Raw genomic sequence first — 14,556 nt, forward strand, 5'->3', positions numbered from 1 at the left:
CCAGGAGTGCTTGACTTCCTCTGAGCTACTGGCCAGAGGATACCAAGCTTTGCCAGCCCCACATGACTGTAGGGCCGGGGGATACTGACCACTTCATCAGCCCTACCCAGCTTGGGGGGCTGTAAAAGGTTTATCTTCCCCGCCCTGCTTGAGGGCCAGGGCAACAGACTGCTTTCTAGCCCCACCCTGCTTGAGGGCCGGGGTCTGTAAACTGTGTACCTTGCTTGCCCGCTTGAGGGTTGAGGGCAACAGGCTGCTTACCAGCCCTGCCCTGCGGACCGGGGGCTATAGACCGCTTGTGCTTGCCATCCCCGCTTGAGAGCCGGGGGCTAAGACTACTTTGCCTGCCCCACCGTGCCTGAGGGCCAAGGGCAATAAACTGCTCGCCCACCCCACCTGTTGGAAGGCAGGGGTTGTGGACTCCTTACCAGCCCTGCTCTACATGAGGGCCAGGGGGCTACAGACTGCCAGAGAAGCCCACCCCGCCTGGGGATCAGGGCTAAAGACTCATAAGCCAGGAGCTTATCCTCTTAGACAAAGGTGCTGTGGCCTTCCTCGGAGCCTGGGCCCAAGGAAGGGTCGCGACGCCCTGGCTGGACCGTGCCACTAACCTACACACGCATTAAATGGATTAAAAACTGGCTAACTCATAGGTTTCAAAATGTAATTGTAAACAGGGAATGGTTATCAAGCAGGTGTGCTTCTGTTTAAAATTTTTATGAATGGCCTAGAAGAAAACACAATCATCACTGATAAAGTTTGCAGATAACACGCAAATTGGGGAAGTGGTAAATAATTAAAAGAACGGGTCAGAGATTGAGTGATCTGGATCACTTGGTAAGCTGGGTTCAAGCAAAGAATATGCATTTTAACATGGTTAAATGTAAATGTATACATCTAGGAACCAAGAATGCTGGCCATACTTACAGGATGGAGGACTCCATTCTGGGAAGCAGCAATTTTGAAAAAGATTTGGCTGTCATGATGGATAATCATCTCAACAAGAGCTCCCAGTGTGATGCTGTGGCCAAAAGAGCTAATATGATCCTTAGATGCATTAACAGGGGAAACTTGAGTAGGAGTGCAGAGATTGCTGTATCTCTGTATTTGACACTGGTGCAGCCACTGCTGGAATTCTGTGTCTAGTCCTGGTGTCCACAATTCAAGAAGTATGTTGATAAATAGAAGAGGATTAAGAGAAGAGTCATGAGAATGACTGAAGGATTAGAAACCAATGCCTTACAATGATAGACCTAAGGAACTCAACAAGGAGAAGGTTAAGAGGTGACTTGATTACAGTCTAAGTACCTACATGGGAATAAATATTTAATAATGGGCACTTCAACCTAACAGAGAAAGGTATAATGTGATCCAATGGTTGGAAATTGCAGCTAGACAAATTCAAACTGAAAATAATACATACATTTTTAACAGTGAGAGTACATAACCATTGGAATTGTTCACCAAGGTTGTCGTGGATTTTCTAACATTCATAATTTTAAAATCACGATTGCATGTTTTTCTAAAAAGATCTGCTCTAGGAATTATTTTGGGGAAGTTCTATGGCCATTCTGGACGTCAGACTAGATGATCATCATGGTCTTTTCTGGCCTTGGAATCTATGAAAATGGTTGTTCCTGAACAAAAATCTCACATGGATTTGCTATGGAAAAGGAGAGCGCATCTGCAGTCTTACCAGTTCTATTGTTGCAACCACTTTCAGAGAGAAAATGCGAAGAAGTACCCTGATGCCATTTGCAGTTTGGGAATTATAAAATATATGGAACATTTGTGGAACACTAATCCTACTTATGGCATTTTGTTTAAAACATCAAGTATGATATAATTGATTTAATTGGTTTGACTAACAACTATTTAAAAATTACATCTACCTGTAAATTGCTCAGAATGAACAAGAAGCAGAGCCAGAAGTTAGCAAAATACACATTTGCAGAATCACACAGTAGGTGGGTTTTTACAAATCACTACTTCACTTTAATGTTAAAGTGATGCTTACCAGACCCCATGCATTTAAGTTAAATACACTGATAACCCAATGATCTTAAAAAATGTAAGTACAGATTTTAAAATGGTCCCTTGAAAACGAATTGTTTCTAGACAGAAACACTGGCAGACTTTAACCAGAACTCTACTAGCAAGTTCTATTAGAACCTGCAAACTTCTTAACTCATCCAATAAGCATTCCAAGTGGGATCACAGCACTGCTAGTACATTAGTAAAAATAACTCATTTGTTAGCCTTACTAGCCAATGAGCTCACAGAGGAAGAGCTTCTCCAACATTTCCGATGGAACTAGAAATCAATTGGGCGTGCAGACAAGTCAGAAAGCACTAACTTTTTGGAAACACAAGGATAATTATGCTACACTGACACTTTACAAAGCTTATTTATTTTATCTTAAAATGAGTTTTGCAATACGAAGCATTCTGGATTAATTTAAAAAAGCAAACCTATTTCCACAAAAAAATCCCTTATACAAAAGGGCAGTCCCTGACTTAAATCCCCTTGGTGCAGAGAGTTATAAATTACACACACGATATCCATTTAATTCTTCAAAACCTTATTATAACATAGAAATTTAAGAGGAAGAACACTCACATTAGATATCTTAATTAACAGAGAGCAACTGATATTAACCATCATATGCATCCCAAATACAACTGAGTACCTTTTCTCATCAGACAACCACCTCCCACTTATTTTTTAAATCCAATGACAGGATAAAAGTGGAAATAATGCAGGCAGTTAGGCTGTCCACAGCATCTCTGATTCCCCATCGAACTTGACCAAATTTGGTTAGTCTGCTTTTGGAATTGTCCAACATCATTCTGGGTGATTTCAATGCCCAATTAAATAAGTCTTGTGGATTAATTTGTGACCCATTGCTGACATGGTAACTATGGATCTGTGGTTTCTGCTACAACAAATGCTCTGGACCTTGTTGTGGGATGGGATGGGATGGGAACTAGAAATGGATGGTGTGAATATTATAACTGTGTCTTGGCCAAATAATTACAGTACCACCTTCTTTTTTAAGTCAGGGTTTATATTTTTGTTCTTGTTGAAGCTGGGTATCTTGCACTGTTCAGTCACAGAGACTGTTGGGCCAGGCAGGCTTTCAGAACCCTCTTATGGGAAAGTATCTACATGATCAGCGACTCTCTGCCAACGGCCAAGTAGAATATCATGAATATTCTTTTGTCCGTAGCCAGCAGTATGGTGGCTACCAAATATCACCACCTTCCCTCCATCACATCCTCCTAGGTGGCAAGTGCACAAAGGTGCATTCCCATCACAGAGCAGTTTCCACATCCAGTCACTGTCACGCACAGTAATTGGAGTCCCTGGATCTTTGAGGATCTTCCAGAATAAATACAAGCTAAGAAATCTTTCCTTAAGCAAGATCAGAATGCCCAAAAGTGGATCACCTCCTGAGGGGGTAGTAAGGAGCTCTTCTGAAAACCAGATGAAGCAGCAGAGCTTCTTGAGCACTTGAATGGCTTATTCAGCATGAACAGATATTATTTTGTACAGGTGAGATATCAACAATTCATCTATGACCTTTATCATAGACTGGCCATCAGCTGCCATCAGACTTCTGAGAAGACAAGAAATAGAACAGTCTACAGGTATTGCCTGGAATTGGTAATGTGTCCATAATATTGCCAAGTGCAGGGAGCACTGGTGGCCCAGGCAGACTGACATATAGGAACAGGCTTCCTAGTGATAAAAGGGAGGACTGAAGTAGGTTGCACTTGAAGGAGCCAAGGGAATAGGGAATTAACTGATATCTGCGGTACAGGCCAGACCACACTGTTGACTCACTGAGGAAAAACCTTGAAAGAGTGAGAAGAGTGGGAAAATGGTAGGCTAGGCCACGATGCACTAATCCATAGCTAAAGGATCAGAGAATTAAACAGAATCAGAGCACAGAAGCCTCAGGCTGCTGTGATGTAATGGTAATTGGCACCAAATACTATGAACCTGAGCTACTTGAATTTATAAAAAACATTATTTTAAAACTGTGGCTTCAATGTCAAAGCCTGTGTGAGTTTTTGTTATTGATTGATGGAACTATGCTGAGTAATGGACAGCCTAGTAATCCCAACTGCATTCCCACTCGCAAGGAGAGTTGGAAGTTTCTCCATAGTGAGAAATTTTCTATTTCATGGATAAAATCTGTTGGATTTAAGATCACATTGATGCTTCCAGAACAGCGGATCTTTACCAAAAAGTAATTGTCATAAGGTAACCCTACCTGGAATGCCCTCTTGCAGCAGGCTGCAGCATAACAGGCACACTTGCCTTAGTTTCCTTCTTTCACAGTCCCAAGTAATTTCACACAAACTTTCCTTCCTCAATAATACACGTCCTTGTAATAATAATCAGTCCATAACCAAAAGGGCCAACAAAGTTCATATCACCCCCAGGGCATGTAGTCCTTAAAACCGCACTTCTCCAGCCAGGCCCACTCTCTCCCCACAGCCTCTCTGCTGGAGTGCATCCTCACTATACTCCAGTGTCATCTTCCACAGCTTGGCTCCTTGCTGGTCATCTTTTATCCATCTTCCAGTTGGAATGAAACCCCATTCTTCCTAGTGGGAACCTCTACAGCCTCTGTGCTAGAAGAACATCCTTGCCAGGGGAGCAACCCTGACTTCGCCTGGCCCTCTCATTGTTCCCCCAGGTCCTGCTCTCTAGTGTGGAGGTACCCCTCCATTGTTCCTCTGCCTTCAGCCTTTGGCTTCAGCTGCCCAGCTCAGAGCCAGCAGGAACCTCCCTTTGCATTCTGAGACCTTCAGCTGGCTCTCTAGCTTGGTGAAGTCAACTGGCCAATCCTTTGTTGCTTTTCTTGCTTTCAGCCTTTCCCCAGGAAATACCTTCTGCTTCCTTGAAGGACCTTCTCCAGTCACCTGGTCTCTGGCAATTTTCAACAGCCTTTTCCCTAACCCTGGTAGCCCTGACTCACTGAGTGTTTCCTTCCCAGGCGGCCTGCCCTTTTAGTTGGCCAAACTGCAAGCGCCTGGGCTGCCACAGGGGAACTGGACATACTTCATTTAAAGTGGTCAGCCATCTTGTGAGAATAACAAATGCAACATCTTCAAGTGAATGGTTATCTGCGCTGAAGGCTTTGTAAGAGAGTGTTTCAAAAGATCCTATTCTAGCTCCTCGCCTGTTCAACTTGTATTTGAGACCATTGCACAAAAGAGTGAGACTGTTTGGACTACAGTTCCGTCATTAGGACTTAGATTACATAGCAGTAACCCTGAAAAACTCAGTTTTTCTCAATAGTTACCACTGTACAGCATCAGAAATACCACAATTATTTCCTATTCTCAGTCTAAGAACACAGTAATTTCAGGTAACTTGGAAAGTCTAACTTTTCAGTGACAACTACTAAATCTCTTTCAGATAGAGGGTCTCTCCGCTTTCCAATGCATAGCAAAGAGGTTATGTAACAGCATCTGTGGTTTTTCAAGAACTGGTCTTGTACATTCCAGTTTGAAGGGTCTGGTGCCCCTGGTGTTGGGCTGAATGACAGGGCACCATATCCCACAAGAAGGAATGCACAAAGGCCCTCCAAGAAGAAATACAGTTGCATCAATGATATAGCAAGCTGTCAAACACAATGTGAAGACGACCATATTAATGTTGGCTGGCAACAGGAAGATCGGGATGAAGAAGTTTGGTGTCTGGGGCTGTTTTTGAAAGCTTATACCCATTCTGTCAATATGGTTCATGCACAGGGGTGCATTTCAATTCCCAAGCAGTTTCAGCAGCCAGAGGTATCTGTTCTTTTCAATGTTTGGCCATAAAGACCATTCAAAAGCTTCAGCTAATGCAGAACAAAGCAACTGACCAACTTCACAGTTTCAATTTCAGAGAACAGAAAATACCTGATCTAAGGAGGCACTTGCTTCATATCTTTCCAGTTGTAAGTCAAGGTGCTAGCTTTGATCTGTGTGTGAAAGGATTTGTACGTTCTGGGGATACTGACAACCTAAGAGACTGTATATTTACTGCTGTAAGAGTTCAGATAATCTGAGCAATTTTAGCTGGCAACATCAGTGTAGTATCTGATGTAGTAACAGTCAGACCTCGGTGGTTCAGGAACCAAACTAGCGATCAACATTACCCAAAAGACCCACAGTCCTGTGAATTCATTGTTTCATTTACTATTTATTTACACACACACACACACACACACACACACTTTCTCTCTCACAGCAAAATGACTGACTAAGTATTGTTATTTTATCAAGTACAATTCATTAACATAGTAAAAGCATCCTGGTTGGCTAATAATTAAATCACACAGGGTTTTAATATCATGCGCTGCGAAGAGCTGCAAGAGACACATTAAACAGCCACTTGCAGCTCACGAGTCTGAGTATCACTGGTCTAATGCTTGGACACAGAATGCTGTCAGTAGCTTTTGAATACACTTCTGCGGTCCATCATACTTGAGTCTGTTGATCTTCAGGCATAGTTTAAGCGTGTACTTAGGCTTTTGTCCAAGATGTAGGTGTGTGGAGGCTAATTATGGGAAACAACAACTGTTTTGATTTTGTTTTTGTTTTTGTACAGTACCTGCAAACCTGCCACAGTTTCAACAACACTAACTGTCAATGGTTCCTTAGTAGACTCTAACCATCCTAGCAGCAGGTTCAGGCTGCAGATGCAGTATATGACAGACACAAAGAAACCGTCCGGCATCCAGAGGAAAGCAGGGACTTTCCAAATTGTGGTATAATAGCAGGTTCTATTTATTACATTTTAATTGTAATTGAAATTAATAAAATATACCTTTCAACAACTTCCAAAGTTCCTGCTTCTCTGCGTATACCAAATTTTCTGTTCTCAGTCATATTCTATCATTTTTCTTTAATATAAATTTAATATTTGAAATTTTAATATTTACTTTGTAATTTGATGCAGTGGTATATATATATATATTTGAGATTATACTAGACATTTTCTGTACACCCACACAAAATTCCAGCATAGACATTTTATTGTATCTAATTGACTACTACAAAATGCAATAGGCAGGCACTGGGATTACTTTCATTTTCTCTTCGTTCTTACAGTCATACCTTCTACAATGTATTTTGACTTCTATTAACAATTTCAGTGGCAAATATTGTTGGAGATCCAAACAAATTACCAAATTCCATTTATAATAAAATGAGTAGTTGTGGACAAGCTATTTTTTGTGTTTTTATAAAATTATATTAAAAATATATTAAAAGAATATTATGCTAGTAAAGTCAAGCATTCAAAAGTTAGTAAACCTTCATTCTGGCACTTCCTAACTTTCAAGTGGTTGACTTGGTAGCCTTAATGTTCTTTTAACATGACATTTTTTAAAATAAATCTTACTAGGTTATTGAAAAAGTAGACTAAAAACAGAAATCCAACCATGTGGGATCATATTGAAACCCTCATCAGAAAGTCTGGAATCTTTAGATCCACAGCACATCCCTCTGCTACTGAGCTAAAGCAGTAATTGACAGAGAATAATTTACTACTACTTTGTAAACTAACACTAGACAGGGAAGAGAGTTACATTTTACCAGTGGGGTTTTCAGCTATTTGCTGACAGCAAACAAATAGTGAGACTCATGAGTCCCGGATGCTCCCAGCACCATCTATAAGGAAATGTGATTTCTCCACATCCTATTTCAACTACTACTCACTTTGTTACTTGAAATTCTGGGTAAATGGATTTTACTACAAGCTGCACATTCAGCAATTGTGGTTTCTCTCTGAGTGCCAAAATTGAAATAAAGTTGTTACTTTTAAAAAAGAGACACCAGCATTGAATAATAGAATACTGGTGTAATCATATAAACATAGAAATGTAGGGCTGGAAGAGATCTTAAGAGGTCATCTAGTCCATTGCCCACTACTGAGGAATGATTTAATATATCTAATGTATTTGCTTAACAGCTTTATGCATGATTTCTACAGAAAATCAATTATTGTGCAATTAAATTTGTTGAATGAGGTGATATAATTCAGATTAAATTTTGTATTTTAACTTTTTTCTTATATACTGTATGTGAAAATTACTGGAGTGACATGGTGTGTTTAAATGCACACAGATTGTAAATGTGGAATCAATAAGCAACAAAACTTGTTTTTAGGGGTGCCATGAATGCCTTCAACACACTGAGTTTAGAAACTTAATGCTGAGGAAAGAATAAATGAAAAGGACATGTGACATATACTTAGAAAGCAGCTATTTTAATTCTTTTGGCCAAGTATTTTCACTGTGCTAAATATGTTTTCAAAATTACTTTACAAAGGTCAATCTTGATATCAACTGAATTGTTCTTGAAAATGCATGCAGGTAGTGCTGTTGATATATTATTACTGCAATTTAACCCCTTGGGCCTTGTGGACTGCAGTGAACAAGAATGATTGATGCACCCAGAATGGCTGGCAAATTAATTGGCTGTAAGTGAACTTTACATCAAAGGAAGTAGGAGATGGAGTAAAATAACTACAGAACAGGCTGAAATGAGAAAGGAAATAAAGATTAAGGAAACAATAGAAAGATATGAATATTTCAGGCCAAATGTACAGGATGAAACTTCCTCAGAAGAAAGAACAATTTTAAACATCCATCAAGCACTGAGAAAGTTGATGGTTATGGGAAGCTCCATGAATCCCACCAGGAATACTATTACATTTAGCACAATACACACAAAAAATCCTAACATCAATTGTCAGTCAAAAAATTATTCAGTAGTTAAAGCCACTGGGACACCTAAACATTAATTTGTGCTATGTTCAGGCTATATCAATTAACAAAATTCAAAGCTAGAACTAAGGTTAATGAAACATTATGATTGGGAATTAAAATGAATAGCTAACAGATTTCTAATTGAATTTTACATGTACCTATGCTGAATCACTCTATAAAATATGGTTTACCCTTCGGTTGCCCTCCACTAGTATTCAACACACTAGATCCAAAGTATCAGGAAGACAAGATAGAGCAGTGGTGCTTTGTTCCTGGGATGGGAGCTCGGATCACATCTTGAGATGATTAGGGAAGAAACAAATGAACTTGGGGTCATTTTTATGGGCAAGTGGAAGCTGTAAAGGAACGGAAAGAGTGTATATTTCCTTTTACCAGTTTGATCTCTTAAGGAACTAGGTGCTAGGCCTTTCACAAAGATCTTCCACAGGAAATCTAGAAGAGTTGGAATTCTTGCCTGCTCTGCTTCCAAAAACATCAAACAAGTAGGGCTTTACCGAGGGGAGGTTCACCCACCAAAAAGGGTCAGCTTTCTCATTCTGGTTCAGGTATAGCTGTGTTGTAAGACTTCATAAGAATGTGCTTCTCCTACCCTTCAAATCCTTTTGGATTCTAAGAAGGTTAACTCAATTGCCCATTGCATAATGGTGTTTATATGGAACTTCCTTTCTCTTGGAGACCACATTCCCTGCTCTGAGCAGTCATATGTTTGAATGCTTCACACTGACAGACATGTCCAAAGAGATGACCATTCTGTCTGGGAACTGGAGGAAATACAATTAAGATGCTTTTTTCTTTGATTTTCCGCTCTGACACCTAGTGAATCAAACAAAGCTAATGTGTCTCATGCTGCTTGAGTTGGCTGGTCCCAAGAACCTTGGATGAACCAATCAACTAAATAAAGTATAACAGAAAGCCCCTCAATAAAGAGCTGCTCCTATAATGGTCATGACTTGTCTCTTCAGGGCAAAGATTAAGCCAGAAGGAAAAGAGCTGATCATCCATGCAAATTTTGGGTACTTCTTATGTGAGAGAGCAATAGGGATTGTGTAGGCAGGTAACGTTACATCAGGGTCAGGAAATTTCCCTGCATTGTGGCTAGGATGACAGATCTGAGGGATTTCATTTTGAATCTTGGTTTAAGAATGGATTCACTCAATTCAGATGAAAATGGTCTTGGGGGCCCCTCCTTCTGTAAGGTGGGCACACAAATTTGAGAGTAATCTCCCCACCTATCAAACCGGACTGCCAGGACTAAGACCACAACCTCAAATGATCCCAGATGTCAGACAGCTGACAGAAAAGGCTTCTCCTGATCTGGGCAAAAGGAAAAAAAGACCACTAGTTTGAGAAAGGGTGGAAGATGATATAAATTGAGACAATGTTCATTGGAAATAATGGAAAAGGACACAGAAGTCCAGAGGACATGGCTCACCGTTGGGATGGAAACAAAATGCAAGATCTTCTCTGACACCCCCCAAAGGCAAGTTTATGGAGGTTAAAGGTCAATAGCTTGAAATCTCTGTCCTTTAGTGACCAAGGCAGACAGGCTTGGGGTTAACTTTTAGGTACATCAACAAAAATAGTTACCCTCTTCTCGAAAACTAGGTTTAGGTTCATTCTAGGGAAGATCCTGAATATGAAAGTGTTCCTAGAGAAAAGTAAGAGGGCATAGGCCTCTCTGGATAGTGTACGGGAAGACGAAAGTTACTGCTTGGGAAGTCAGGTAAGGCTGACTTCAACATTTCTTCCAAAGGGAATAAAGGGAGACACAATACAGAGTTGGGATAAACTATCTCCTTCAGCAGTTACTGGATGTCAAAAGAACTCTGGATAGTATTTGCTGGGAAAAGTGGAAAAGAAAACCTCATCTTGTTATAACTTAGCATCCAGCAATAACTAAACTGGATATAGAATGAATAGACAGCTGTTGGAAACAGTCTGGCATTCAAATATATATATATTTTCTAGACACCACTTTCCCCTTTCCTCCCCAAGGGATCCTTATCCAAGGGATATATACTTTAGACTTCATAGGGAAATCCATCTTTATTTAAGCAATCATTCAAATTGCAGAATCCACCCAGAGGAGGAGACAGCAATGAAGTAGCCCCAAAATCTTGTGGAAGTTTACACAAACCCTGACCAGCTTAGCAAAAACTCTGGCATCAGGAGAGATGTTGGTGACTTCTATGATTTCCTGGATTAAGAGCTGGATGGAGAGAATTCTGCAAAAATACATGATTCAGCTAGTATCTAGTCTCTAGTCCTCTAGAGAAACCCTCCTTGTGGGGGCTGAGGCTTGACTCTCAGATTCTATGTCAGAGGCCCACTAAGGTAGCCAAAAACTTTAGCTGGAAAAGTGAATGACAGAGACCTTTACTAAAAAGATGATTTGTAATCACTCAAACTTCATCTCTGGAACTGGAGGACGAATCCTGAGAATAAACTCAAAAAGTCCCTCATAGACTTTCAAGGTATCTCCTGGGGGGACAGGTTAAACCCTGCCAAGATTTAGAAAGGCACTACGCGCAAGTTGGGGAAAAGTGTGTATCCAGGAGGGAAGAGCGAAGGAAGCTCACGAAGGTACAGCTGCACTTACGGTGGGATGTAGAGTACAGACCCTGCATGCCTAGATAGCACGGATATGAATAGTAGTGTAGACTGTGAGGCATGGCTTAGGTAAGAAGAACACAGTGCCCTATACACCTGAACCCTCAGGGTATATAACCTACCCAGGCTTGACACATGCAAGCAGTACTTCCCACATCTACACTAGTATTTTTACAGTGTAGCATCCCACTACCTCTCTGTGGCTAGAGCCTTTCCCTGCCACAATGAAAAGCTTAGACAGCAGGAAAAGGCCCCCAGAAGCTCCCCACAGCAAAGTGCAGCTACATGGGAGGGGCCTGCACTCCACATACTGCCAAAAACGTATACAAAGCCTGAGAATCTTGACTTGTGGAGAATATCTCTCTGTTTCTCTCCCCTTCATGAGAGCTTGGTGACCTGGTTTTGTCTGCCACAGCCCCCATTAGTAATGGCCTCATTCCCAACCTCTGAGGTAGTGAAGGTTTCCTCAAGAAGTGCCCCTGTTCTGTTAAAGTTTTTATTTTTAAGACAAAACATGTTTTCCCTGATGATAGTCTCTTTTTACAGAATTGAAAGTGATGTATCCTGTTGGTTTGGTAAACTCCCTTTCCTTTTTTATAAACAATTTCTTTTTTCTTCAGTTTCTTCTGGCTAAGGGACAAATAGCATGAAGCCTGGCTCTGGAGGTCAATCTCCTGTACTTTGCTCTGAGTGAGATAGGAATCCAGCTAGGAAAGTGGAGGAGAAAGAAATTCCTAGAGAGCAGGAAAATCCAGGAAAGTTACAGGCGTCAATTCTTCCTGTCAGAAAGAGAATGAACTATGTGGTGTCAATGTTGCAGACACAGCCACAGGGGCACCTTCTCAATGATTCAAATATTTTTAGGCTAGACGGGACTATTATAATAGTCTGTCCTGCAGAATAACATAGGTTAGACAATATCATCCAGGATTTCCTGCTTCCAACCTACAACTTCTGGTGGAGCTAGAACACATCTTTCTGGGATGAACACACACAAGAAAAGATAGACACTGTTGTCCATGCCAGGCTGCAGCCTTATTCTTTCTACTCATCCTGGGACCCCCTTCCCCCAGTGCTGCTTTCCTATCCATCCATTCCAGGCAGAGGCCTCTAATTCAGTATCTCTTCCTCCATAACTTATTCTGTAGCCTGCCTATATCAATCCTTGATCAGGCACGACAGCAACAACTAGTTGGGAGATGCACGAAGCTACAACTCGGAAGCAGAGATTATCTTGAGGAAATTATGGTGATAGATGTAAACCTTTGAAGAAAGACTGAGATTTCTCCTTCAAGAGCCTTGCAGATTTAAATATAACTACATTTTAAAAGCACCAAAATGAGGACATTCAAAATTAGGCTTTCCACAGCAGCTTTAATGTGTTCCTCTTTCAGTTATGCAACATTTTGTATTTCTACATATTCTGTTAATTTACCTTATGATGCAGGTACAGTACATGTCCACATGACAGCTGCTGTGGTAACAACTTAAAATGCCCTCACTTTGGTATATTTCAGTTCTTAATCATAATGTTTAACATTTAACAGTTTTCTGGGCTGAATTCTTTTTTCCTATGAAACTGATTTATTACACATGTAAGTTAATACCCTTTCAAATACACACCACAGAGGATTTATCTGAATATGAAAATGTATCAATATGCAGTGTGTTCCAGATACATGTGTAAAGTGGGATGTATTAGGAGCTCTTTAGCATGGTAAAGAATGAAAAATCACAAGGCACACAAGAACAATACATGATTTTCAAGGACTTAACTGTTTCTAAAACAAAATTTTGTTTTATTTTATTTAAGAGACGGTACTTTTTGAGGACTAAGCCCATGGCTAGTATGTAGTTTTTAAAACAAATATGAATTAAAGCAAAGAGGTTTCAAAATATTATATTGTGCATTTTAAATAAACATAACAAATGGCCAAACTGAGCTTTTCAAGTAGTTTTAAAGGCTTTTGAAAACAAAAGCTTAAAATAAAAGCACCTTTTCAACCATAAAGATAATGTGATTTTAACAGTGTTAGGAGTCAGATGAAATATATGGGGCTTAACACAAGTAGCCATGCAATTACTTTTAACTCAAAGACTATACTGTCAATTTTTATTTTAGAATAACTTAATCATAAACAATTTTTGGTGACAGATTTCTGCATCAAAGCAGTCCTCAAAAAATTATTTGTAGAAGTGGTAGTGTATGTCAGTTATACTTTACTACACAAAAAACCATGTTTAATACACTTTACTACAAAGAGAACCCTATTTTCTATAAAGTTAGTAACTTCAGTACCTCAGGATAATGGTCCTTGTGCTCATTAAGGATTTAGTGGATATATAGATCATTTTTAATAATAATTTAGCACAGAAGGCTTCTCTGATACTTTCATATAGTTTAAATCTCTTACCTTGAATGAGTGGTATGTAACGTGCAAGGAGCTTTGCCCTTTTCTTTTCATATCCTTTTTGAGTGATGTCTCCTAAAGCAACAAAGAAAAGAGTAAGTCTATATAACCTTCTCAATGTGTTTTAATACACCTATCCTTTATCACAGTGGTGCCTTCTTAGGATTTATTTTTTAAGCAAAGGAATTACACTTATGTCTCGGCATTGGGCAAGATATAGGAACATGACCTTACATTTCGTCCATGCTGTAATACCTGGGCACAACCACATGAAACCAAAAAAGAATAAAAAGCCTTTACAAAACTTCGAAGCTTCCATAGGTTGAAGTCAGACCCAACAGGAGTAATGAATGAATGTGTGTTTAATTAGTACCTGTGCAAGGATTGACTCTGCAGAGGGTATTTGCTGTATAGCAGAGCACAACAGTTCTACAGCAGCACAAAAGATCTTCAGTGTTAAAGGAAATCAGCAGACACAATGTGCTTTGAATCAGACCATATCTGTGATGCCAGAAATGTTTACTGTGCCAAAGCTTAACAGAATATGCTTTAGCAAATGGATGTGCAGTACTTTTTTCATAAGTATTCAAGATCTAACTACCTTCTGTCTTTTTTATTTTTATTTTTTAATGTTTACTCTTTCAATGCTGCATCAAATTACATCAGTTTTCAGCACTAATCTTGATTCCGTTATAAACTGGATAGTTGAAACACACAAATCATTGCATTTTCAGCCCTATA

General features: G+C 39.9%; 1 protein-coding gene across 5 annotated transcripts in view; it reads right to left on the minus strand.

The window, feature by feature from the left end:
* The window catches only part of DIP2A (disco interacting protein 2 homolog A), a 257,924-nt gene that overhangs the window by 149,512 nt on the left and 93,856 nt on the right, over positions 1-14,556 (minus strand). For all 5 annotated transcript variants that reach the window (XR_010919809.1, XM_067548784.1, XM_067548783.1 and 2 more), the window contains exon 2: positions 13,819-13,890. Coding sequence is in view for 4 of the 5 variants with exons in the window: in XM_067548784.1 (XP_067404885.1) it covers positions 13,819-13,890 (72 nt within the window). In the remaining variant the exon portion in view is untranslated. The remainder of the gene's footprint in view (positions 1-13,818; positions 13,891-14,556) is intronic.

The sequence above is a fragment of the Emydura macquarii genome, unplaced genomic scaffold (assembly GCF_026122565.2).
Source record: "Emydura macquarii macquarii isolate MOO-44397 ecotype Brisbane River unplaced genomic scaffold, CSIRO-AGI_Emac_v2 contig_1253, whole genome shotgun sequence".
NCBI classification, from domain to species: domain Eukaryota; kingdom Metazoa; phylum Chordata; order Testudines; family Chelidae; genus Emydura; species Emydura macquarii.